The following is a 25,546-nucleotide window of genomic DNA, read 5'->3' as shown; positions in this document are numbered from 1 at the left end:
ATTTTCCTGTAAACAGGCATTGGTGGTACATAATAGTAATAAAAAATGCTTTGAACAATGGAAGCATTGTGTAAATTCTGTTTTTTAAATCGCTCTCAGTATTTCATAACCACAGTTTTTATTTCTATGGCGGAACAAGTTGTAACTCCTGAAAGACAGAAAAAAATCCCATCACTGATACGGATTCTATTCAATGTTTTTTTTTTTTTTTTTTTTTAAAGGCCAGCTGGAGCTGCTGCAGAATTAACTGGTATAAATGACTAATGCCATCAGCTCTGGAATTAAACAGACTTGGATTTTAGTGCTCAGCTCCTCTATGTAAGCTAACCTGGGGTCGGGGGGCTTACTTTCTTCTGGAGAAATCAGGTGGAATGGGCAGAATGATGGAGCCTGTCCCATAGGATTGCTAGGGACCAAATGAGCTGATGGATAGCAATTGTGAGCTCCCTGCCCCGGCTTAATAGGCTGAGGGTCCACTTGCCTCTGCTGGGCCCCATTTGGAAGGAGACCACAGTTCCGAGAACCTACAGGCTTCCAGAAGGGCCGTGAATGTTTTCCACCTGGCAGAGGGGGCTGACGATTGGGAAGAGGCCCATGAGCCTAGCAAAGGAGGCTTGGAAGTGAAGCTGAGGGGGCCACCTGGGTGAAAAGGCAGGTGCAGGAGCTCAGTGCTCCGCCCCGCAGCGGCTCCGGAAGGTCTTCCCCAGCCCTGGGAGGGTGCTGGGTGCCGGTCGACGGTCGGGGCTGATCCGGAGGGAAAGCAGGCAGGAAGGAAGCGGTCCAGCGAGCTGGGAGGGAGAGGCGGCTGGTACCCAGGTAAGTTACGCTTCATGTACGGGCGGTGGACTGTGGGTGATTGAAGACCCCAGAAAAAAAGCAAGTGCGTTGGAGAGAAGGCCCTGAGATTCCCTTAGCACAAAGGCAATCAGGGAAGCGGCGGTGTGTGAGCAGGAGAAAGGAGACTTGATGCTATTGTAGTTTGTCAAGGCTGGCGATCCGGCAAGGCCTTCGTGGTGCAGGAAGGTGGGGCGTCCTGCGTGGGGCGTGGGTCCCGGGCCTCGTTTCTCTTATACTCCCTGGGTGTTCCCCCCCACCCCCGAGAAATCTAGCGCCTTCTCAGGCAAGCCCGTGTTAGAGGGGAGAGCCTAGATAAGAACTCCTCCTCAACTGTCACTCGACTAGGTTTAGAAATACCTAGTTTAGAGGACAGAAAACTGAGAGGCCTCCAGAACCAGTCCTGGGGAGGAAGACGTGTTCGAATGAAGATTTCTGGTGGGGGCGGTGGGAGGACCGAACCTTGAAAGCCTCACTCTGGAGCCGAGTGGCGGTCTTGCTGTCTGCTTCCAAGGAGGGAGATTGCCAGAGGCTTTTTGCCTCAATGTTAAAGTTCAAGAGAAGGGGAGGGTGCAGAGCCACGTGGACTGCGACGTAGCAGGTCAGGCTGGGGTGGGGGTTGGGTGGGTGCTGAGTCCAGAGCAGAGGCTGTGAGCCCCGAGCACTGCCCCCCCACTGCCCCCCAGCTGAGATGCTCTTGCTTAACCGGTGTCGGAGGAAAAGATGATGCATGAAGGAGGGAAGCAGTAACAGCTGCCGGTGGGAAACTGCACAGCTGGCAGAGCTTGAGTGGATGCTCACGCACCCCAGTCTGAAAGCCAAACGCGTGGGGATGCTTGGAGAGAACCCACTGCCCTTTTAGCACTGGGTCTCGTGCTTGGGGGCAGGATGTTCTGCCAATAGCTGGCTCAAAGCTCTTGAGTCAGAGGCCTGTGTGAGATGATTAATGGTCCTGTCTTGATTTTTTTCTCTTATTCTCCCTTTCTGGTTAAGGCTTGCGCTGGTTAGGAGTTGACTGTTGCAAAGAGAGAAGTAGCATATTGCTAGTTACTAAAATCATGGCTAATCTCAACTGCTGGGGGACCATGGGGTCCGAATATCTTCACGGTTCTTGCGGTTCGAGCCCCTGCCCCTCCCCGTGCATCACACCCGCCTTGGGACTCTGCACCCCAAAGCCTGATCGCCATTGAAATTTCCCATCCCTGGTGCTCTGGGAGAAAGGACTGGAGGGGGGGAATAGGACAGTGCTCCTAACGTTTCAGAATAAAAGCTATGGTGGCCACAACAGTGGTTGTTGTGTTCAGCTTGAAAGCTCATCAAAATGGGCCAGTTTTGTAAGGGCTGCCTGGATAGATTGGAGTTCTCTGAGACCAGGTACTGGGGAAAGAACTCCAGCTCATTGGAGCAGGCACAGCCTGTGCCAGATGCTGGCTGGCATGTGGGGAACAGATGAAATCGTTCAGCAGGCACCTTTGGGCTTTTGTAACCGCCTCCCAGTGAGCACCACACAGGCCTTGCTTTGTGTACTGCACAGTTGCCTAGAGCAGGGCATGGAGGGTGAGCTAGATTTTCCCTCTTCCCAGCTGAGCAAACTTGATAGGACCTGTAAGAACAACAGGCCAATCTATGGGACTCCATTTTCCTTTGGTTGTCTTGCGCCTTCTTTCCAATGGGAGAAAATATCATTACAGTATAGAACCTAATTCAGTGATTCTACCGAGCTCAAATTCTGAGACAATTAAGTTACAGAGAGAAAAGAGAAAATGACTAATCTACCAATTCCTCTGTCACTCCAAAAAGAAACAGTTGTGTGATTGCATCTATTTGTAGGCAGTGTTATCTGGCAAATAATAGTTTTCTACCAATTTCTCTGTATTTAATGGAAATCAAAAATTAACTTAGTTGGAGTTCCCGTTGTGGCTCAGTGGTTAAGGAATCCGACTAGGAACCGTGAGGTTGCGGGTTTGATCCCTGGCCTTGCTCAGTGGGTTGGGGATCCGGCGTTGCCATGAGTTGTGGTGTGGGTTGCAGACGAGGCTGGAATCCCGCGTGGCTGTGGCTGTGGCTCTGGTGTAGTCTGGCAGCTACATCTCCGATTCATCCCCTAGCCTGGGAACCTCCATATGCAGCAGGAGAAGCCCTGGAAAAAGGCAAAAAACAAAACAAAACAAAACAAACAAAACAAAAACTTAGCTGGTAACATCTCAAGCTATTATAGAGTAAGAAACATATTTAATAAAACATCAGTGTAGACAAGCCAATAGAATTCAGACTCTGTCCCTTTGTCTAAGTATTTCCTTGATCTTTGGTCCCAAACAGAGTGGTTAGTCCTGGTTAGCACCTGCTGCCATGGGCAGAAGAAATAGGCTCATATGTTCTATGATTAAAGGTATTACACAAAGATTTTTTTGCTTTTTTTTCTACGTTGGGAAAAAAGCCTGTGTAATAACCAATTAAAAAACTCTTCAAGGGAAAGTTCATTTTTTAGTTATTTTGTATGTGCTGACGCGTCTCATTTTCTACTCGCCGTCCCTTTGTAGAGGTCCCTTGGCCCGTGAGGTGTGTGCAGAGGGGCGAAGCATACAGCCCCTGACGGCAGGGGAAGTGGACACCATGCAGTTCCTGGTGACCCCAAACCTGGGCTTTCCCCTCTGTGTTCCTCCGTCCATTATGAGACTCTGATTTTTAAAGTTTAGATTACTATTCAGGGAGAAGGATGCCAACATACTAACACGTACAAGTGGTGAGCAAGATCACCAAAATGTAAAAACATTTTCCTAGCGGAGGTTATTTCCTCACAGCCCCTGGGCAGGTGATCTGTAAACAGGTATTGAGTGAGGGCATTGACCATTTCTATTTAATGCCAGCCTCACTGTGCTGCTGACACGAGCATTAGTTCCCTAACAAGGCAAGTAGATAAACTGCCAGCTTTCACTTGAGGTCAAGTTTTCCTGAAAATTATTCATTCTGTACTACCTAGTAAGTATAAAGCTCTAATTTAGGTTGATTCGTGTGTTTATTTTAAATAGCTGCTCTCTGCACACCGTTTCCCCGCTTATCCCTCAGAGATGCCCCCACCTGCAGAGGAAGATAATGTAGGTTTTCCCATTAGAGTTGCAGCTTCCCAACGCTCTCCACTAAGTGACAGCCAACAAAGCCAGTCATTTTTTTCCTGTAATATATCTATAAGCAGCATCGAGAACCATATTCTTCTATTAGTATTAAGATGTTTACCTTCAGACTATTGTTTTGTTAAACAGCAGTTCCAGTTGTGTGTGTATACCCCTAGAAATCAGGTTTCACAGGGCAGCTCTTAACATTTCTATGTAGGAAAGATAACATATTGGGGCGGATGTAATCATCAGTACAACTACTGTGTTATGTGGAACTAAATTTCTGTTTTCTGTCAGAACCGTGCATTCCTCCCTGTGGCTTTTCTCCTTTAAAAAGAACACCCCACAGACATTATCGCTCGCGGGCCCCTGATCAGAAGTTTCCATATTGTTGCAGACTTAGACCAAGCTCTGAGGAAAAAAAAATAATTGTACTTGGGACAGCTACCATTGTGCAACTGTTCAGAAGCTCCTTCCAGCTAAACAAGTAGTTGGCAGCATCCCTAGCAACTAAATAAAATAGAGCCAGGAGGCAAGCACCCCCTGGTAAGGACTGGCATGTGAGCTGTGACCTCAGAGAAAGGCTGGCCCGTCCTCTCCTCCTCCTGTTACACCATCCAGCTCCAAGCTCAGGGGAAGGAAGGAAGCTGTATCCCTGCAAGATCCTACAGGAGCAGTGGCTGGAAAGCAACCTGCTGCCCAGATGGCGCGGGAACTGTTCCTTGGTCTGTGTGTGCTTCTTGGGGGAAACTAGGGACTCCTCCCCCAGACCTGCTGCCTGCAGGAAGCCGGACCTGGGCAGAAAGGGCAGGAATGAGCACCATGCCACCACATCCAAGTTATCTGGGAAAAGTTATTCTGGAGGAAATAGAGGAAACTAGCAGTGATCAAGTTGTGGAAGGAACAAAGGGCTCAGAGGATCCAAACAACCCATTTTTTTCAACATGGTTTACTCATTTTTGGTCCTACAAACACAGAGGAGGAGGGACCGAGAAGGGACTTGAGTGGGCTTTGGCTGAGGCTCAAGTCTCACTTTCTCTCCTTGCTCTGTTTGCTTGGTGGACAGACTTTAATTACTAGTTTCTTCCTAAGACCCAGAAGGGTCAACGTGTGGCCTTCTTTTTTCTAGTTCGATTTTCTAGTTAAAAGATTGCCGTGGCAGCTTTAGACAGTTTTAACTACTTGGTTAAGAAAACCTGAGAGATGTTTCAAATGAATATGAAATCTCTTAAACAAGTAGGTCCCCTAAACATAAGAGACATTTTCCCCTGGTTCAAGTTTAGGACTAAATGAAGAGAAATTGGAGAGGTTCCAGAGACGAGTAATGAAAATGATTAAAGGACCAGTGATGAAAGGTTCAAGGAATTGAGATTACTTAGCCTGGAGAAGAGAAATTTGAGGGGTGATTTAATGGCAGTCTTCAAGTACAGTATGTGGGGGGTTCTTACAAGCGTGATCGCCAGCTGTTGCCCAGCTGTATTGAAGGTTGAGAGAAGGCAAAAGAACTAGAATATGAGCAAGAGATTGAAGTTACGGCACTGCTATCAGTGTTCTCAAACTAGCTGAATGGACTGTGGCATCCTGGTGAAAGACTGTGAGATACTGATGTTCTAAACCTACCTGGTGTTTGCTAAACCTGATACCGTCCTATATACCAGGTAACAAAAGCCTAAGGGAGCATGATGGAGTATAACCCTCAAATTGGGAAGATCTGACTTGTGGAGATGAGAGGGAGTTAAACCACAGGGACACCTTCATGGTGAGGCGGGGCTCGAGTTTGAGAACTGGTGTGCTCTGACCACAGGCTGCACTGGAACCCCCCCTGCGGTGCCAAGAACCCAGGAGGATGTCTGGGTGCTCAGGGAGGGAGACTAGCCCCCTCTGAATCCTATGGCCCTGGCTTAAATCTGCACCTAGGAGTAGGTGGCGGGGGTCCAGGCCATATAGGACCTCTGAGGTCTGCCACCCTGGAGGTGGGGAAGGGTCGGCCTGCCCCTAGCATGTGGACACACCAGCCCCGGTCCCCCATTACCAACTGCAGACTATCAGGAAACTTCACTCTTAAAAAAAAAAGTTGTTTTTAAATGTTTTATTACAAAGCTTCTTTTAAAAAATGCTCAGCACGTTAACTCAAACTGGAATGACAATCGTTAGATGACAGTTTGGGGCAAAGGCTGTGCCTTGCTATTAAAAAAAAAAAAAGGTACATCAATGCTCATTTTTAACAACTGGCATAAAATCCCACTAATTGGCTAATAAAAACATACAAATACAGAACATTTAAAGTAATAACAATTCAAGTGCTGGGCTTTTTACAACAAGAGGGTGAGAAGGAAAGAAATGAAAATTCACTGCAAACTGGTCTGCTGAAAGTATCTGGTTAAGGTTTACCATTAAAAAAAAAAAATCATAAAAAAATACAATGAAAGAGGACTGCCAACTGCCACCCACAGAGTGGACTGGCTGTTACGTTTATTTAGTTCTATCAGACACCTTACAAAAACAGAGGCCACTATTTGTTACAGGTAATTCATGGAGAAGCCACTTAGCCGACAAGGTATCGCTCAAAAGGCTTCATTTTGTTTTTATTTCAAACTTTTCCAATCTTTGAATTTGACTTAAAAAGCTCATAGCTAACAAAATATACAAGAAAATTAAAACTAAAAAGTGTAAATTAAAAAAATTCAAGTTTAAAAAAAAAAGAAGCAAACAGAAGATTGATCCTTTTGCACTGTTAAATAAAAGCTTGAGAAAGAGAAATGCAGACAGAAACGGAGAGGACTCTTCCACAAGTTCCCCGCCAGGACGCTGAGGGCTGCGCTGCTGCCACTCCAGGTGCTCGGGGCAGACAGAAGTAGCCAGTGACTGTCCTTGCCAGAAGGTCACAGGTGTGGATGCAGGATGCTCTGGGAAGTGCACGGCAGAGACAGGGGAGGAAAGCTGCTCAGCTGACCCGGGGCCTGCTAGCATTCTCATGTGCTTTTTTTCTTTCGAGAAACCTTTTATGCTTTATTGTGGAACTTGGCTCTTGCAGGAGATGAAAGGGGGTTTGGCAGTGATTGTCTTTATGGATCAGCCTTGCTAGCAGTGACCTCAGGGTGAAGCTGGTAGTCTCCTTTGGGGTCCACTGGGCAAGCCATGGAGATGGGCCAGGTTTTCAACAAGCTTCCATCTCCAGAAGAGGTCCCGGGGTCGCTGCCTTGGCTTTGCACGTGGGGAATGAGCTCCGTTTTCCACCTCAAGAAGGAACAGATAAAATGCTGTTAATGTGAATCTACTATTGACTTTTACAGATTTTAACCTCTAATCACAAAGAGCATCTCGGGATGTCTGCATTTAATCAATCAACCGCTTTGTTGATTTGGTGATGGTAACATGGACTGCCCCATGGCAGCTCCAGATCCTCAGACTATGGTAGAGAGGAAGTGTACTTTATTAAAATGCTTACTTTACGTACATTCCTCAATGAAAAAAACGTCTGTGTGAAAAACCTCAGGCGGGGATGGCTAAACATGTGTTGTAATGGCGGCAGTGGCCAGAGCAGGGGCCACTTGTCATTCTCAGTCCACTGTGGGGGCCACTGCACGCGCTCACATGAAGCTAAGCCGCACTCGAGTCAGGCAGTGTCCCACATACTCTTGCCATGCGACCAGGGTGTTCTCTGTCCGCCGATGTTCCATCTGAGGCATGTGAGCCTTTCCTACTTCACCTCAGACTTCTCACTTCTCAAGATTTTTTTTCTTCCTAACCACTAGGATCTCTAACATTATACTTGGAACGTACAAGTATTTAAAGATATTGCTGATGATGAGGGGTGTTCAGAAGGGAGACTCCTCAATCCCCAAAGCTTTAATAATCAGATTTAAAAAGTGACCCATTGTAACAAGATGAGACAAAGAGAAAAGGAAATGAAAGCCTCCCAAGTTCAGTTCCTTCTCCCTGGAGAGCATCTGCCTCCCTTGCTTTGACCCTGGGGAGCTGACTCATCCAGCTGCAGGAAATACCTATTCTTCATGGACCCCAGCAGCAGACGAGTCTCAACTTTTTGTTTGCAGTGACCTTGATAGAAGCAGACATTTCTTTTAAAAAGTTAATTCTAAGTAGTGGAGTGGATTCCTTTACACTTTTTATTTAACTGGGAAAGAGCCTTACAGGAGAAATAAAAAGAAGCATTGGCAGTTTAATAATGAAAACTAAACTTTGGATGGTGAGTTACAGTCTGCTGCGATCTGCAGTCTGGGTGCTGTGGGGGAGCTGCCCCAGGACGGGCTCAGCCCCTGCCTTTAAGGGGCCTGGAGCACACAGGCGCACACTGGGTGCTGCAGTTAGGACAATTCTCAGCTAGGTGTTAGCATGATCACTGCTAACCGCCACCAGTGCGGTCCCTCAAAATGACTGATCAGAACAGTGACAATTCTGTTTACCTGGCTGGCTACTGAACAAACCAGACAAGCAAACACAAAATGGGATAAAATCAGCCACAGCATGTTGTCAACTGGTCTTCAATGACAATTTCAATTCCTATTCTCCTGGAAAACTAACCTTTCCCCCTTTCTCAGGCAACTGCACTATAGCGCTGTGGTCTTTTAAAATGTAATCAGAGTACAGATGCTCCACACAGGAGGGTGGTGGAGGAGTTGCGAAGGGCCCGGGTTTACCAGGAGGCAGGAGCAGAGGCCGCACGCTGATGAAGGCGCAGCCCGCAGCTTCCTGTCCACACTGACTCTCAAAGGTCTGTCTGTGCTGGGGCTATGCTGGTGAGGGATGGCGGGGCAGCTGGACACCAATGCTCCCAGTCAGAAGAGACTGGCCTTGGCATCCAGGAGTGTCTGCCTGCTCACGGAGACAAACCGTCCCTCTGTTGGGACCTGTCCCCACCCCAGCCTCAAGTGAGGTGGTAAAGACAACCGGTGTGGCCTTGTGGTGGCCCCCAGCCTCCGCACCAGCTCACCGAGTCATCCTTTTCCCTCTTCGTGGCACCCACAGGGCCTTCTCCTCTTCCCCTCTTGAGCTGAGCACAATATAATTGCTAGAACAACCCTTGGCCAGGTGGCCATTCGGCACAAGGATAATACATGCTTCCTTGGAAAGAATTTCAACATCCTTTAATAAAGCCATTTCTTTCTATAGCCCCCCATTTCCCCACCATTATTTTATTATCTCAGTATCCTTACAAATCCTCACAAGAAGGTTGGTTTCAGAGATGCTCTTACAACCACCAACCAAAAAGCAACTCCTCCCCACCTGAGGCACTCTCCTGATAACACACCTAGTATTTAAAAAACTTGCAAGGAAATTCTATCAAATAAGGCACCTCATTTGAATCTGGTTTCTCCTTTAAAATACAGGGTCACCATGGCAGCAGACCAGTCTTAGCTCCAAAGAGAAGAAATGGGGGCCTTCCAGTGCCCCCCACTGTTATCTGTGTTAGAGACCTGAAAAGGGTCAAGTTAAGATTCTTTTCAAGAAACCACAAGCATGAGGCTCAGGAGACTGGAGACTCCCCACATCTAAGGCCTCACTGGGGGCTGTGGCTGAGGTGGGGTGGCAGGCGAGCCCCAGCGTAGCCCAACCCAGCAATGGAGTCATCATCAGAGCCACAGTGCAGCTGCCGCTTCAAAGGGAGCTCAGAGTCTCATCTGATGGCCGTCAGGCTTGGGGTCCCTCCACCACAAGTCACATGTGGGTCGTGCATAGAGTGGATCTGAAGGGGCAACATGAGAAAATGTCCCCCTCCCCGCAACCTGGGAAGCTCTCCTGGACCAAACTCCAATCCTGACAAAATATCCCACTAACCCACATGGATCCAGGAACCCAAGCTTACTCAGTAAAGGGGAATCTCAAGATTTCAGGAAGGACCTGCATCTGGGAGATGACCAGCTCCGACTCTGAGGCAGTAGGGCCTTCTAGGCCTTGGCTCAAAAGCCATGAGGAAAGGGGAAACGCCTCAGAAGGACAAATATAAGCTTCTGCTGGAAGCTGAATGCTTTGCCAGCCCACACCCGTGGGGTTCCAAAGCCCAGCCCCCCAACCCAAGCTGTCCCCCAGCAGGAGGGGCAGCACGTGGAGAGGAGGGGTGACATGTGACACAGGACCTGCAGGGTCCGCCAGAGATGGTGCAGGCCAAGTGGGGACAGCAGAGTGCGCGGGTGAGCACCCTGTGCCAAGACCCCCGGACCTCCCCTTGCTGTCACATAACCTCACCTCCTTGTCCAGAAATGGTTAAGAGGCCAATAAGGGACTTGGAATAAGAGATCCTTCATCTCCCTCCCAAAGGAGCAAGAACTTCAAAAAGTTTTAAATTAAGACGTGAAATTTGAGGAAAGTATCCGAGATCAGTCTGTGAGAGTGAACAGAGGCAGAGACTCTGACTGTGAAGATCACCTCACAGCAGCACAGCACACCCCTCACGCCAACCGCCTGAGGTGTTTGGCCTCGCCTCTGGGCAAACCGACAGTTGGCTGTTTGCTATTCCGGGGCGTAAACCCTTGAACAGAGCAGAGTCCTGTGTTCAGGCAGAGGGGAACAGATCTGCAGAGCAGGGAGTGAGCGGGACAGAGCTGGCAGGCCCTGTCATTCCAAAGGGAACTGGGCCATTCTGTCATTAATGGCTGCGCTGAGGGGACCCTGAGAGAGTCCCCAGGCCTCCTGGCTCCAGCTGGGTCACAGAAGCTGGTGAGGAAGAAGGAAGGAGGGCAGTGGGTGCTGGGCACCGCTGCGCCAGGCACCGGGATGGGAGCTTCACATGCATGATGTCATGCCATCACAACAGCTGTGCTGATCGCGGCCAGTTTTCAGAGGGCTGGGCTGAGCGGGGTGAAAGGTCTTACCTAAGGCCACCCAACCTACACGTGGCAGGACTGGCTTTTGAGCCCTAAACCCAAGTTTCCTCCACCACACCTTAGAGCTAAATTCTTGCTCATTCTCTTCTTTTGGCCAGCCTGCCTGCCTTCCATGCATCCGTCTGCCCATCTGAGTCACCAGCAGCACTGGTGCTGTGCAGGTGGAAGCAGTCTCCATCTAGACCACGGCCCACCCAAAGGTGCTATGCTCTGTTTGAAAGCAGGATGAGCCAACAAAGGGCATAAGAAATTAACTTTGAAATTTAAATCTCTAAGACTGAAAGTATAACCTACAAAAGGCAACCTCAGGTCTTTGAGAGTAACTATTACCCAGTGTTTGAGAAACGAAAAAATGATAACATGTGGTTAAGAAAGTCAGTGCAAGTCTGCTTTCTGCAGCCAAATTCATCCTTAAGTCCTGGCATCCAAACTAGACAGTCGCATAGTACCCTAGTCACAAGCTCTGATGCAAGATGATTCCCAGGAAAAGAGATTTTGCAGAATTCTTAATTGGTCTTAACTTTCCACCTGAGGTTCTGTAAGTAGTGTGAATCTTGCTTTTACTGTGAACATGCTGTGTGAGGTTGGAACAACAGGGATGGAACTAATACCTCTGGACCACACATTCTGGGGAGACGCTGGTTTCCATCTGCAGCTATCGGTTTCTCTTCCTGACCAGCCCCGTGTGTCTCCCCGTGAGGACGAACATCACACTGGTTGGCTGGGCCTCCCAGAGCAGGTCTCACCCGCCAGCTCCTTGCCTCTGCTGGAAACCCTACAGAAGAATTCTTGGCAAAGTGCAGAGCAAGAGAGCCTCAACGTCCATTTTTAATTTTGCAGGATGAAGTGCTTCAGGAGGACAATAACTATGGAGACTCATTTATCTACCTCCAAATTCTTTAGCCATTTCACCTTTTCATAAAGTCTCCCACACCAAAGACACTAACTCACCTTTTAAAAGTGAGGCAACAGAATTAATGCACAATTTTTTTCTTTGAAACCAAGAATTTCTATTGTCACACTTATGTGTGTATGAGTCTGCGTGTCTAGGGCCGCGTGGCCTGGGGAGGCAACTCTGCATTGTGGTTCAGAGCACGAGATCTGAGATGGTTGGTGGGCTGGGTGAAGCCTGGCCTTCATCGTACCACGTGGGTTATCCTGGGCAAGTTAATCAACATACCAAACCCCAGTTTCCTAGTCCGTAAAGTGGAAACAGTCACTACATCTCATCACACGTGCTGAGGGGATGAAAGGAGGTAACAGATGCAACAGGCTTGGCGAGTGCCTGGCACCTGAAAGGACACAATGAATGTTGGTGTCTGTAGTGGGTGGAGACTTGAGTTAAAGAGGAACAGACCCAGGTCTGCATGAGACATCCTGCACACCAGCCACGTGGCCCTGGACGTTTCTGATGTTTTCTTATCCCTCAGACAGGACAGAGATCCCTCTCCATACTGGGCTGCCATGAGAACGGGATGCAGGGGCTTCGACTAGGGCACCCAGGACAGAATATGTGGTCTAGAGGTGATATTTCCATTTCTGTTGTTCCAACCTCACACAGCATGTTCAGGGTAAAAGCAAGATTCATACTATTTATAGAATTTCTGGTGGAAAATTAAGACCAAGAATTCTGCAAAATCTCTTATGAAATATTATAATATCTTAATATCTCCAGAAATACAATGATAGCTGAGAAAAGTAATCCCAAGAGAGCAAAAAAATGTGTTATAGTCACAGAGAATATATCTAAAAATTTAGAAAATTCCAGATTAGATTTAAAACTTACGCAAAAAAAAGTGGGCAGTATTGTTTGACTGAGACACTTTAATTCTTTTCCTCATTCTATCAAAAAGAATAAGTGACTTTGCTAGGGCTCACAGACAGTTCAAGCAGGACTACCCCACTCATCTTTATCTGTTACCTGGCAGCTTCAGACCTAAAGGACACAGCTGAAGAAAAGAGAGCGGAAAGGCCTCAGGCTCTCACTGTAGTATCAAGACATGCATGTTTAAAAAAAAAAAGTTCCCGACAGGCACAGTAGAAATGAATCCGACTAGGAACCATGAGGTTGTGGGTTTAATCCTTGGCCTCACTCAGTGGGGTAGGGATCCGGCGTTGCTGTGAGCTGTGGTGTAGGTTGCAGATGTGGCTCGGATCTGATGTTGCTGTGTCTCTGGCGGAGGCCAGTAGCAACAGCTCTGACTGGACCTAGCCTGAGAATCTCCATATGCCACTAGCGTGGCCCTGAAAAGCAAAAAAAAAAAAAAGGACACACAGATTTACCCTTCCTAATAACAGTGCCCTCCGTACCCCAACGAAATCCATTTATTTATTTATTTGTTTTTTTATGGCTGCTCCCATGCCAGGTGGAGGTTTCCAGGTTAGGCGTCAAACTCTGAGAGCTGTAGCTGCTGGCCTATGCCGCAGCAATACCAGATCTGAGCCATGTCTGTGACCTACTCCACAAGCTCATGGCAACGCTGGACCTTTAACCCACTGAGCAAGACCAGCGACTGAACCTGCATCCTCATGGATGCTATTCAGATTCGTTTCTGCTGAGCCACGATGGAACTCCAGATCCATTTCTTCTGAATTTATATATTATTCAAGTGAGCTTTGTTTTCTGGTTCCCACATCCACAAAATGAATCAGAAGGAACAGATTTACTACTTTAGGGGAGGCGTACAGTCCTAGACAGAACAGGAAGACCTAATAAGTTAAAAAGAGCAGGTTTAAAGAAAAAAAATCCCACATTACTTGAGGTCATTTAGAACAGGGTCAGATAGTGTCATTTCCTTACTACCATAGATCATATGTAGAATACATGCACTGCAGAATAATGGCATGGGGCATTAGAAAGTATTTAGTTTTTGTGTACTCTGTTGAAGAAAGAGGTGTACCCAAGTGTTAAAATGAGAAATTACAGCTTTAGGTACTTAAGGAGGTAAACCTGGAGTTCTTTGGGAAACTCCATTATCCAGAAGGATAATTCCCTCACATTTTGAGATGGCTCAGTAAGAAAAAACATTAAACCAAACTTGTCCAAAATAATTTAAGTCTATGAACTATTCTTACAAGCACTGATCTTAATTTCATGGGTTTTCATGAACAATACTAAATATTATGTATCTCAAGAGGGTTGTAGCAAGCCTCTTTCTTCCATCTCCTATTATTTTTTAATGGCACATGATCACTCTTGCTACAGCCAAGGGTTCAGTTCCGCTTCCTGTTTCCCAAGGAAACTTAAACATAATCCTAGCTCTTCTGACCATTAAAGAGGGAAAAAGAATTGAGGGAAAGGATATTACAGCACAGCAGCGATTTGAAAAGCTCTCACCAAATGTCTGATCCTCTCTTAGTTCCTTCAGTAATGCACAGCTGCCTAGGTCAAATCCCCCCAGCCACCAGCTTATTAGTGAGCTGTGGTGGACATCTGCAGGCTTGCAGCCTGCCTCCTTCCTGACTGTCCCAACTCCAGCACACCCACGGTTGGCGCTGCGAACCCCCAGCAGCCACTCTGTACTGTGTGACCATCTCCTCTGCAACACTTGATTACGGACTGGGGTCGAAGTTTGACTCAAGCTGGGCTAGCCAGGGTCCCTTCTCTGTAATCTGAAGGAATTATCTCTTTGGGAGACTGATACTGTAACAACACAGAGTTTGGGGTTCTGGAAGTGCAGATCAAAGAACAGAGGAGGTCATTCTATGGAAGGAAGGGTGTAATTTTAGTGGATGGAGCAGACGAAGGAGACAGAAAAAGCATTTGGACAGTTCTCCCAGACCACCTTCTAGTAGTTTCCTCGGGCCACCTGCCCTATCGTCTTTGGCTTCCACAAGGTGCTTCTGCATCCCTAAGATAGTTTTCCTTAGACTAGCATGGGTCGTTTCTGCTCCTTGTGGTCAAAAGGCTCCCATCACATGAACACTCACAAGGCATCCTGGAGATGGGCTAGAACCTGAAAGCCTGCAGTCTGCACACAATTCACTGGAACCCGGCAGTGCCGTCAGACAGCCATCTCTGTCTAAGACAGTGTGATCAAGGTGGCCTTCGCTGTCAATGTCTGAATTTCCCACTAGGGAGTCCCTAGTAAAGACACTCTAGTTGGGTCACTGCTGTGCGAATCCTCTACAAGTTGAGCAGGGATTTGTGGACAAACATCAGAGGAGGGGAGACACAGGTGGGCCACTACCTCAGACAGGAACAGGCCGAGTTCCCTTGGGATCTTGACAAGACAAGTGAACACCCGTGATTGTTTTCATCAGGATCCAAGTCCTTGGCTAACTGGCAAGGAGTTGGGCCACACTTGGCTGGGCCTCCAAACCAGAGGATGCTCTGGTAGAGCTTGGAGACAGCAGTGAGAAGGGAATGAGTGGCCGTGCACTGCCACTGTGGCTGTGCCGAGCTTGTCTCCCACCTCCGCATGGTTAGTGGCAATTCTAGGCCACGGGCTCCCTAAGTGCTTGACATACTTAGTGCCTAGCGTGTGACTAAAAACGAAGAATGGAAAACAGGATATGGCTTTTTCACTTTCTCGTTATCAGAGTCTTCACTTTTGAGACTTTGGACAAGCCTGTTTCTCTAGCTGCTTCCAACTTTATTACATAAAAGTGCTTGGTTTTACTTTCTTATCTAGACTGGCCAACCTGGGAACAAACGCCCAGAGGCTCATTGATAATACGGGTGACTGACCACCATCTGTACTCAGGGAACAGAGTTCAGAGCAAAGATTAGGCAAAAGTGTCAAAACTCACCAGGGTAAGCCTTACCAACACTATGAAATAAATATTTTTCTCAAAGAGACCACTGAAAGTACTGAGACCTCTCCCTGGCTCTTAAGAGGGCAGGGCTTCCGGCAAGGCTCCTAGGAGACCTTTAAAGTCATGAGCCTCTTGGTCCTGAGGATGAGGATTTCCAATCAAATCAAAAACTGGAAACCTTTTCTTAAAAAAGATGTAAATCCAAGCACTGCACTACTGCTTTCTACACTGTACTAGAAATTACCTCTCTGACACACTTCTTGGATTCAGAGAAACAAAGGCTCAAGTTTTTATTTAGTAAAAAAAATTTTAATTTCTCGGTTTAGCAAGTGTACAAGATAAAGATTATGCCAAGGCCTAAAACAGCGTGTACAAAACGACATCTGTATTGAGTGCCTATGTGTATCTCTAGGTGTGTGTCTAACCAAAGGTTTTATTTTTTAAAAAAGATAGCTTGCTTCTACTTGTAAACTAGCTCTTTGACATTATATAATCAAAGGAAATACATTGAAATATATCTTTTTAATTTATACAATTTTAAGATAGTGGACTTTGTATGTTTTGCTAAACTAAAATAAACCAATCTGTAAAGTTGTTTTTAAGTTAGTAAAATCAGAATGATAATTCTCTTCAGCTTTTCAAAAATTCTATTTCTTTGCTTCTTTTAATTCCTTATGCATCTTGATTAAGTCGGGAAGAAAGGGAAGGTCAGAATTTGATGATAATCTCTGACTTCCGACAAACTCTTAAGATGTTACATATTCCAAATCAAATGTGTACCAAGACACCAGAAACTCACAGTAACTTGATTGTTGTTCTATCAAATCCAAGAATTCCTTCATGACTGGACAGCTCAAGTGTTACCTACTCCAGGAAGCCTTCCTTGTTCTCACTCTGCTGCATGTACTTTTTGTTCTCTTTATTTTTATGCAGTACACTGTATGCACTTCCTTCATAGCATAAAACGTATTATTTCATAATTATCCATTTGTATGTCTGTGCCTCCCTAAACCCAGAACTCCTCTGGGAACAGACAGGGTCTGTTTAGCAAGTAACCCCACTGCTTAAAGCAGCTGTTAACTTGCAAGAGTAGATGTCACTGTATGTTTGGAGAGTGAATAAACAAATGAGTGGCATTTATGATACTGGCCATCCAGCTTAACACAGGACAAGGTATGCTGTCTCACTGCCTGAGGCCCCGGGATCCCAGCTTTCCCACAAGTAACAAGTTAGTCCAAAAGGCTCAAGGTGAATTTGGATTTCTTGAAAGATCCTGCAGCGTGGGAATCACCTCCGACCTGGAGGAGTGCCTTTTAGGGATCCCGTTTCTAATTATTCTAAAATTGGTTTGTTGCTAAGTGTTGAGACTGGTTTCATGCTAATTTCTTTGTTTCCACCTGATTTCAGCAGAGTCAATATTCTTATACAAAGCTGAAAGGTAGAAACACACAGGGAGATGGGGACAGCGCTGGGTGTATGAGGATTGCAATGGCCTTCCCTACCAACAAAGTGAAAGCAAGGAACGTAAGGCATATATTTTAAGGAGCAGAAACACAAATTTTCAAAGGGCTTTTCTAATCACAGAGGAGAGTCTTTTTGTTATTAGTGGGGTATTTTCCTTATAGTCCATTGTCCATGCTAGTTCAGAGTAATGAAAGTTCTCTAGCATTTACGCTACCTCATGGACATCTAAGCTCAACCATCCTTCTAGCAATAGGGGTTTTCTTTAAGGGCACCAAGATAATGTTAAGTTTCACTGCGCAGAAGGAAACCCTCTCACGAATCTCTTCATGTTGGAGTCACAGCTTCTTCCCTGTCTGAGGCTCTGTGTTCCGTTAGCTTTACCTTCCTCAAGGGAGGGCCATGATTTCAGAACTTCCCTTCAGCACTGAAAACGAGTCCCGTGAGATTTCACTTTACACCATCTGGAGAATCAAGTCTAACCAGATATTTCTTCTGTCTTCAGCTTCTAAGCTGAAGCCAGTACTAGTGGGACTCAAGTCTGGCAAACAAGGAGCCGACCACATGATGGCATCAGTGGGGAAGCAAAGGCCCCAGTGAGGGACAGGGCTTCTGAGCACTGGCTCCGAGGAGGAGAGGCAGGAGGTGACTGAGACAGGAACTGAAGAGCAACCACAGCGTGGACAAGTTGTTTTCAAGATCATACAGGTGCTTAATAGTTACACAGGGCCACTCAGACCTAGAATGAGGACTACAAATTAGCAAACAAAGAGACCCAAGTCCTTTTAATGACACTGGGAGGCAGTACAGCCTGCAGGGTGCACAGTGGCCCAGGAAGCTGGGCCTTAGAGGTGGGTGAGATGGCCCTTTCACTCCTGCCTGGGGAGCCAGTCTCCTGGCTGAAACCAACTGCCCCAGCCACACAGCACATGGAGGGCTAATCTGAGCACTGGGGTGGCTCTACTGTAGTTTAAACTCTACAACACGGTGGTCTGACGCTCTGGTCTTCATTTCTGGAACTGCTCTGTTTTAGAACAATACACAGAATACCCTCTAGGGAAAACAACTGGTTATCACCAAGTGTTACTTCCCCAAAAGGGCCTTTCTTAACCACCAACCCAGAGAGGACTCTCAAATCACTCCCCCTTTCATTTTTATTATAGCACTTATGGTTCCCTGTTTGTTTTTAATTGACTGCTTTTCCAGCTATGTAAAAGCAATAAAGAGCAAGAACCTCCGAGCCTCATTTGATGCTGAATTTCCAGGTCTCACGGAGCTAGCTGGCATTTATAAAGTGCTCAATAAATGCTGAGTAATGACTAAACAACTACTACACATATAGAAGTTTCTGAATTTTTAAAACAAAGAAAGGGGTGGGGAAACAGTAGGGAGAGTTTCACTCCTAATTTGCTGAAATCTTTATGAATGCAAATCTGAGCTCCTCTCCGCTTAGTAATTCTTATCAAATGACTGCCAGTGTGGCTCTCTAAAATAGGATAGTGTGGAGGACAGAACTTCAAAGGCTGCATGACTGATCCAGCAACGAGACGAGAGAGGAACACTGGAGACTCTGATTAAGTGCAGCCCAGCCGACTGGAGTCTCACTGGCCGCTGGTGAGAATTTTTTTTCTTGGGGGGAGGATGGGGGAGGACTTTGTTGTGTTTTTCTGGGACAGGGTAGAGGGGAAAACTTGACTTTTAGAAAAAAACAAGTGATAAGACAGGACAATGATTGCTGTAACATTATTTTAAAAAGGGACATTGGGGTATGTTCTAGGACAAAAACGCACATTCAGCCTAATCTTCTAAAATATTATATATGTTAATCATTAAGGACACAAAACCAAGTACCAAACTATGAAGTACAGAAACATACTTTTAAATGATTTTTAATAGAAATAATGTTAAAGATTTTTGGTGCAAATAGAAGACAGAGTAAATCAGCGCATGTTGGTCCTTAGCATGTCTCGCTTATAAGGGCTTTTAGAGGCAGAGCATAAAGAGGGCTGCTGTCGAGACCTAAGTGTTCGGAGTTTACAAGGACAGCTTCCTTTTTATGTATTTATTTTATTGCTTTTTTGGTTTTTTTTTTTTTTTTTTTTTTTTAGGGGCATACCTGAGGCATATGGAGGTTCCCAGGCTTGGGGTCTAATTGGACCTACAGCTCCCAGTCTACGTTACAGCCCCAGCCACACCAGATCCGAGCCGTGTCTGTGACCTACACCACAGCTCACGGGAACGCCAGATCCTTAACCCACTGAGCAAGGGCAGGGACCGAACCCACAACCTCATGGTTCCTAGTCGGATTCGTTAACCACTGAGCCACGACGGGAACTCCAGGACAACATTCTTTTTAAAAAATGCAAAAAAAAAAAAAAAGTACAAACGCATGTGCTTGCTACTAGAATTATTTCTACTCTGATGCCATGAGCTTCTGAGGACAGGGCCTGTGCTCCTAATAACAAAGTGGGGAGGCCAGCTCAGAAAAGGTCCCTCAACTAATAGCCATTGGGTTGAATTAAATACAAACATCTGTGATATTACTTTTCTGATACCTTGTTTGGTTACCTATATGAAGGGCTGATCCTCTTCTCACCTGGAGAAAAGCCCTGCTGCCTGCACTAGTTTAGAAGACTTGATACCATAAAACAACGACGCAATTTTGAAGAACCTGGGGAATCTGAATAAAGATCAGGAAAGTTTCAGAGGAGAGGGCAGCTGAGTTAGTTCTGGTGTGGGGTGGAGGGAAGAAAGGGAGCCACATGCAATAAACCAAGAACCAGAGGTGGCAGGTGTTACGGTTCCTGTTGTACAGTTGAGGAAGATGAAGATTAAAAAGCTCAAGAAGATTGCCTAGGCAAATAGCTGATTTAAAATTCATATCTACTTGGTGCCAAAATCTCTGCAGGCTCCTCTGGGCAAGTATATTGAAATTTCAGGACCAAAATCAAGTTCTAAAAGATTAAATGGTCATCTGGTTCCAGTCAAAAACCAAATGACCTGCCTGCAGGCTAACGCTCTTCTAAGAAACACCACGCAGACCTATGCTGTCCCCAGGCAGAGGAAACGGGCTTTCCAAGCACAGGGACAGCAGTGCGGCAGCCTCAGGCTATCTGGGGGATGGCAAATACTTTTGTTTGGACTGAGCACAGGACTCGAGGTTGGAGGCAAGGAGAGGCAGATGCAGAGCCACGCGAATGTGTCTGCACTTTGTCCTTCAGACAGTGGGACCCGCTGACCGTTTTTAGGTTGGGAAGTGACACAATCCATCTGTGTTTCAGCAAATCCCTCTGGAGGCAACACAGAGGATGAACTGGCAGAAAGGAAGCCTGGAGGCAGGAAAATTATCCAAAGGCAGGAAAATAATCCAGATGGAAAGTCTGAGCACCTGCGCTGGGGCTGTGAGACTGCTGCATGAGAGCAAAGACTCGAGACAGACCCAAACTACAGAGCTGATGGGACTGGGATGCAAATTCCTTGAGAGTAGAGAGCTTCAAAGGGAGCGCCTCGGAGAAGAACTGTCACTGTGTGGACACACTGAATTCAAGGCCAGCAAAGACCGAGGCAATTTACAAAGCTAGGTTCCCACCAAGGCTGGTGGTCATGTCAAAAATGAAATGAAGTAAAATAAATATTACCTATAAAGATAAGACTGTCATGGTTACCAAAAAAGAACTCGATAGCAGAATACAGTTAATCAAGTAAGTCCCCACGCCGTATTTTTAAATAAGAGAAAAAAGGAAGCATCTCTCTTTCACTTGAAACAAATATACTATTTTTAAGCCTCTTAATATCATCTCAACTGGGAAGAAGTCTCTACATGTACAGCTAAAACTTCTTGACTCCTGCCAGTACAGGCCTGAGCTCCTGCAACACAACCCGGGGTTTGCGGAGTAATAAGATGGTGTTTTGTTTGTTTTTTGTTACTTTTTTGAAGCAGGCAGATTTGCCACTGGTCAGTAAGGAATACTTGACAAGTTAGGGAAAGAGGAATGGAGAAAGATTAAAGGGGCAAAAAGGGAAGAAGAGAAGAGAGAGACGCATACTGTATTGCAAATCCATAGCCGGTATAAAAACCATCAGATGTTTTTAGCACTGATTTGATGGTGGCGGCGTTTCCTCTTTAAAGGCGCAATGCTGGGTGGCATCAGTACGAGCAAGAAGAGTCACAAGCAAGTGCCTCTGTTTATAACTAATGTCAGCAGTAGGACTAGAGAGTCGTTCTTACCATGTTTCAGATGTAGGCAGCTGTCATTCTTGGACCTGTACCTGCAGAAAATTGTGTCTTTAACAAATTTTTATTGAAGAGGGTTTTTGTAACATTCCAAATATGTAGTAGCTACAATATTATGTGGACCTGTCTGTTTTATTTCTTATGGTTCTTATACCAGCCACTTTTATTTGTGCAGTACAAGTAGAGGCCTTATTTTTAATGAAAGAAAAAGGGGGAAATAAATAGGACCTCACCAACTGATGCCTTGAATTTTATGTTACAGGAAAGATAAACCCTATCATCATGTTTTACATTTTTAAATAACCCCAAACCACAGAAAAGATTCTCAAGGGGATATAAGCATATTACAGAATCACCATAAAAAAACTGTGTTGTAAGGAGTTATGCAAATACAAAAGAACAGGAGTGTTAAAGCGGAGAGAACACAGACAACAAAAGCACAAACAAAACCAAAACAATAACCACAGCTAACAACAACCACCAGGATTCCAGGTGGACAGGGTTTGGGAAAGGAGCTTTTAAAGATGTACCTTCACATAGTGATATTTAAAGGAAAGGTCTTTCAAATATTTGTAAAGAATTGCAGGAAGAAAAGTAGAGTTGAAGAATCACGTTATAGTTGAAGAATAAAGCATTGTGTAGAAAGAGGCAGCCTACTTTAAAAGGTGTTTGTCAGAAGCAAGACAACTGGCTGGAGAGTCACATGGTGCCTACCTGATGTAGATTCCTGTAGTTTCTCTCTCTTCCTCTTCTTTTTCTTACCCTGGAGGAAAAGAGGCACACTGTCATGTTACAGACTTACTATGAACACATCGATGAATGTGATACAAAAGGATGGGCAGGCAGTCAACCAAGAGATCAAGATGCCTCACTTTCTGTCTCTCTTTACCATCTGTACCTAAAAACAGAGCAGGAGACAACAGTTTTCGATCTGTGACCTTTGCCTGTATAGGTTCGTATTTAATACCATTAATACTGACTCTGGTAGGTGACACACACACACACACACACACACACACACTGATGACCTAAGGCTGTGGCCATAGAACCCCTTTCAAGGAAAGCCCACTTGAGGAATTCCCTTTACTTTTAGCCGTCACACTTAGAACCTCCTTCTGGCAGTGTTCATGATTAATCTCGCTGTGAATTCTACCATCTAATTACAAGTCCAGGATGTTAACTGAGGCCCCTCAGCCCCCATGGCATAGACACGATGCAACCAAGGACAGCAGTAGAGGCTAAAACAGAACCTGAGAAAACTCAAAAGGTAATTTTAAAGACATTTCTGGCAGCTGTGGACCTTGCTTCCTAAAACAGACATAATAACATGAATATGCTTGCAATTTTAAATACAATTCAAAATCATCTTACTCATAAATGTACAATTTTAGGTCCCACTTATAGTGGTTAATTTTCTGTTTTTCTTAATTACTTTCCCCTCAAGAAAACTGTAATAGAGCATAGACACAGTATACCTCTGGTTTACCTAAACAATAAATGACCAACCTGGATTAGGATCGTCTTTTGAAATAAGTGTAACAGATTACACATCACGTCTAGTATCTCTACCTTATGTCTGTTTGAGTCTCAGCACATCTCTGCCACCTAGCATGTGCCTAGCACAGGAGACTGTGGCCTGAGGTGCCGGACTGGTATTGCCTTTGTGAAATAACTGGTATTATATTCTAGAAATACACTAGTGCTTCAAGAGCACTTACATTTATGGTAGACAAAAGAACCTAAGGAGTTTGGATGTATTAATGCCAACTTACGCAACAACAAACAAAATTCATATGTAGTTAACACATATAAAGTTTTCATTAAAATTATACATAGTACTGTGGTTTTAAGGATGATATTTAAAAGCTCTAGCAATACAAATATTTGGCTGATTTTACCTGAGAAAATATGTGCACTACTGATTTATGAAAACTTCAGTTATAAAAAATGAAAGTTATAAAAACAAAGTTGTAAAATCTATGATCCCATAGAATTGGACATTTTAAATCATATGATATATATAATTTTTTTTTTCCTTTTTCAGCTGCACCCGTGGCATATGGAAGTTCCAGGCCAAGGATCAAATCAGAGCCACATCTGCAGCAATGCTGGATCCTTAACCTACTGTGCCACAGCAAGAACTCCAAGATATATATTTACTATGATCTCGCTGAATGTCAGTATACTATTCTGACGACTAAATGCTAAGATACAGGGCATGTATCTTATTTAGAATGTATTCCTATACTCTTATTTTAAGAATATACCATAATGTCTTTAGCTACAGTGATACCACTTGATTGACTTGTTTGCCTTAGAAATTAGTGGGCTTATTTTGATTATTATAAAAACTGTATGCAACAAAGCTGGGCTTCCTCTTCATTTAAAAGGATCCTAAAAAGTTATGCAATTTCCTTTAAAAGTGCAGAGGAAAATCGTGAAAGGTAAATTCATATTATCCTGGTTTTCTTTAAAACTACTTCCTTCCCATCTCTCCACATGGAGAAAAGGGGAGAAAGCAACAGGGAGAGAACATGTGTTCCTTTTATCTTTTTTTTTTTTTTTAAGTGAAAACTTACTTCTTTCCTTAAGGATCAGAACCAGAAGCGTCACTCACTTAAAGACATTCAACTCATAATGCTCAATCTATACAAAGTCGCAGCATAGCAAAGCTCTCCCAAGGGTCAGAGAAGGAAAGTCACTCCCCTTACAAGGCCAACCACACCCAAAAGACACACAGGCAAGGGTGAGAGGAGGCCACGTCTCAACCCTTTAGGTGGGGAACTGATCTTCCCACTTAAAGGACATCACAAAGGCTCTATCCAGAAAATGCTAATTATGGTCCAGAGAACAGAAGCCCAGTTCAGGGTGCAAACTCAACTAACGCAGTCTCCCTTCACAGGCTCTGGAAGACTGAGCTGGCCTGCCTGGAGGAGACATACTGCACTAACTGTGACATCCGGGGGACCTGGGTATCCCTTGCTGCCTGGCCACTATGTGGCCCTGGGCAAATGACCTAACCTCCTGATTCTTCAATTTCCTTTGTCCATAAAATGCAATACTCTTTATGCCATGGAATTACTGTAAGGATTAGGAAATAACACAAAAAAGAATTTAAGACAGTTCTTGACAATAGACATCATTAAAACGAACAAAACAATTCGGGAGCATTGATGAAGCTGCTGCTCCCAAGAAACAGATAGTAAGACTCTTACTTCCTATGTCATAGTTGCATCCAAACCTTGACTAGGAGTTATTTTCTCTGGAGCATGTTACATGAAACAAGTGTGTTCCAAAAGTCTTGGTGCCTCATTGCATGGGATGTATGACCACAGACATGCTGCCCCATGGGACCATCTACAGCAATGGCCACACGTTCACTTACATATGGATTCATGGCTTTACCCTCGCCCTTTTCAAAAAGGACAATTCCATTTAATATTAAGATTGTCCTTGCTGGCACTGTGAATGTCAGCTTCACAAGAAACATGAAAGTGACCTTCAAATTTGCAAATTAAGGCTTAAATAGTCAAAAACATTCCCTTCTACAAAATGATAAAACTAGTATCATTTATACTTTCTCAGAAATAGTTTTTGCTGTATCAAGACTACATGAGTAAGATGTTCAAACTCTAAAATAATAATTGGCAATGTAAATGAGCTATTTTTTGCCAATAAAATCAGTATAACTTAAGAAACAGTACTTACCTTCATCTGAATCAAATGTATAAAAGACATCAGAGTGCATTAATATGAAACTTTTTTTGTGTGTGTTTTTAGGGCTGCACCTGTGGCATATGGAGGTTCCCAGGCTAGGGGTCTAATTGGAGCTGTACCCGCCAGTCTACGCCAGAGCCAAAGCACTGCAACCTATACTGCAGTTCACGGCAAGGCCAGATCCTTAACTCACTGAGCAAGGCCAGGGATCAAACCCACAACCTCATGGTTCCTAGTCAGACTCATTAACCACTGAGCCACAACGGGAACTCCCACAATTTTTTTTTTTTTTTTTTACCCAGTTCTGATTAGTTTGTGGCAAAACAATCACTTGAATACATTGTAAGAAGTGTAAAATATCAATACTTTTGGAAAGAAATCTGACAGTATCTATCAAGATCCTTTAAAAGAGTTATATCTTTTACTCAACAATTCCACTACTATGACTCTATCCTACAGAAATAAGTTCTAAATACAGAAAAAACTGTTAAGCACAATTCATTGCAGGATTATTTCCAATTATAAAAAAAATTAGTAAATGTCTAAAAGCAAGGGAAAATTGTATAGCCGTTAAAATTGATATACCA

At 44.9% G+C, this 25,546-nt stretch overlaps 1 protein-coding gene and 1 long non-coding RNA gene across 18 annotated transcripts in view; one reads left to right on the top strand and one right to left on the bottom strand.

The window, feature by feature from the left end:
- Positions 1-485: 485 nt before the first annotated feature.
- LOC110262175 (uncharacterized) lies at positions 486-24,990 on the top strand. The gene is made up of 5 exons (XR_014813245.1): positions 486-816; positions 18,504-18,622; positions 20,290-22,194; positions 22,410-22,509; positions 24,145-24,990. It is a non-coding gene; the product is annotated as an uncharacterized LOC110262175 (long non-coding RNA).
- LEF1 (lymphoid enhancer binding factor 1) overlaps positions 6,022-25,546 on the bottom strand; it is a 118,994-nt gene continuing 99,469 nt past the window's right edge. For 9 of the 17 annotated variants that reach the window (XM_021100272.2, XM_084970636.1, XM_005666937.4 and 6 more), the window contains 2 exons: positions 21,957-22,005; positions 6,022-7,184 (listed from right to left, as the gene is read on the bottom strand). In XM_021100272.2, the coding sequence (XP_020955931.1) occupies positions 7,105-7,184; positions 21,957-22,005 (129 nt within the window). In that variant the 3' untranslated portion in view covers positions 6,022-7,104. 17 annotated transcript variants of the gene reach the window in all.

This window comes from Sus scrofa, chromosome 8 (genome assembly GCF_054392235.1).
Source record: "Sus scrofa isolate SSC_HxYL_T2T_F1_AM1 chromosome 8, Sscrofa_HxYL_maternal_Yorkshire_Landrace_v2.0, whole genome shotgun sequence".
Taxonomy (NCBI): Eukaryota; Metazoa; Chordata; class Mammalia; order Artiodactyla; family Suidae; genus Sus; species Sus scrofa.
The sequence above is the reverse complement of the archived record's forward strand: the minus strand, read 5'-3'. Positions and strand labels throughout refer to the sequence as shown.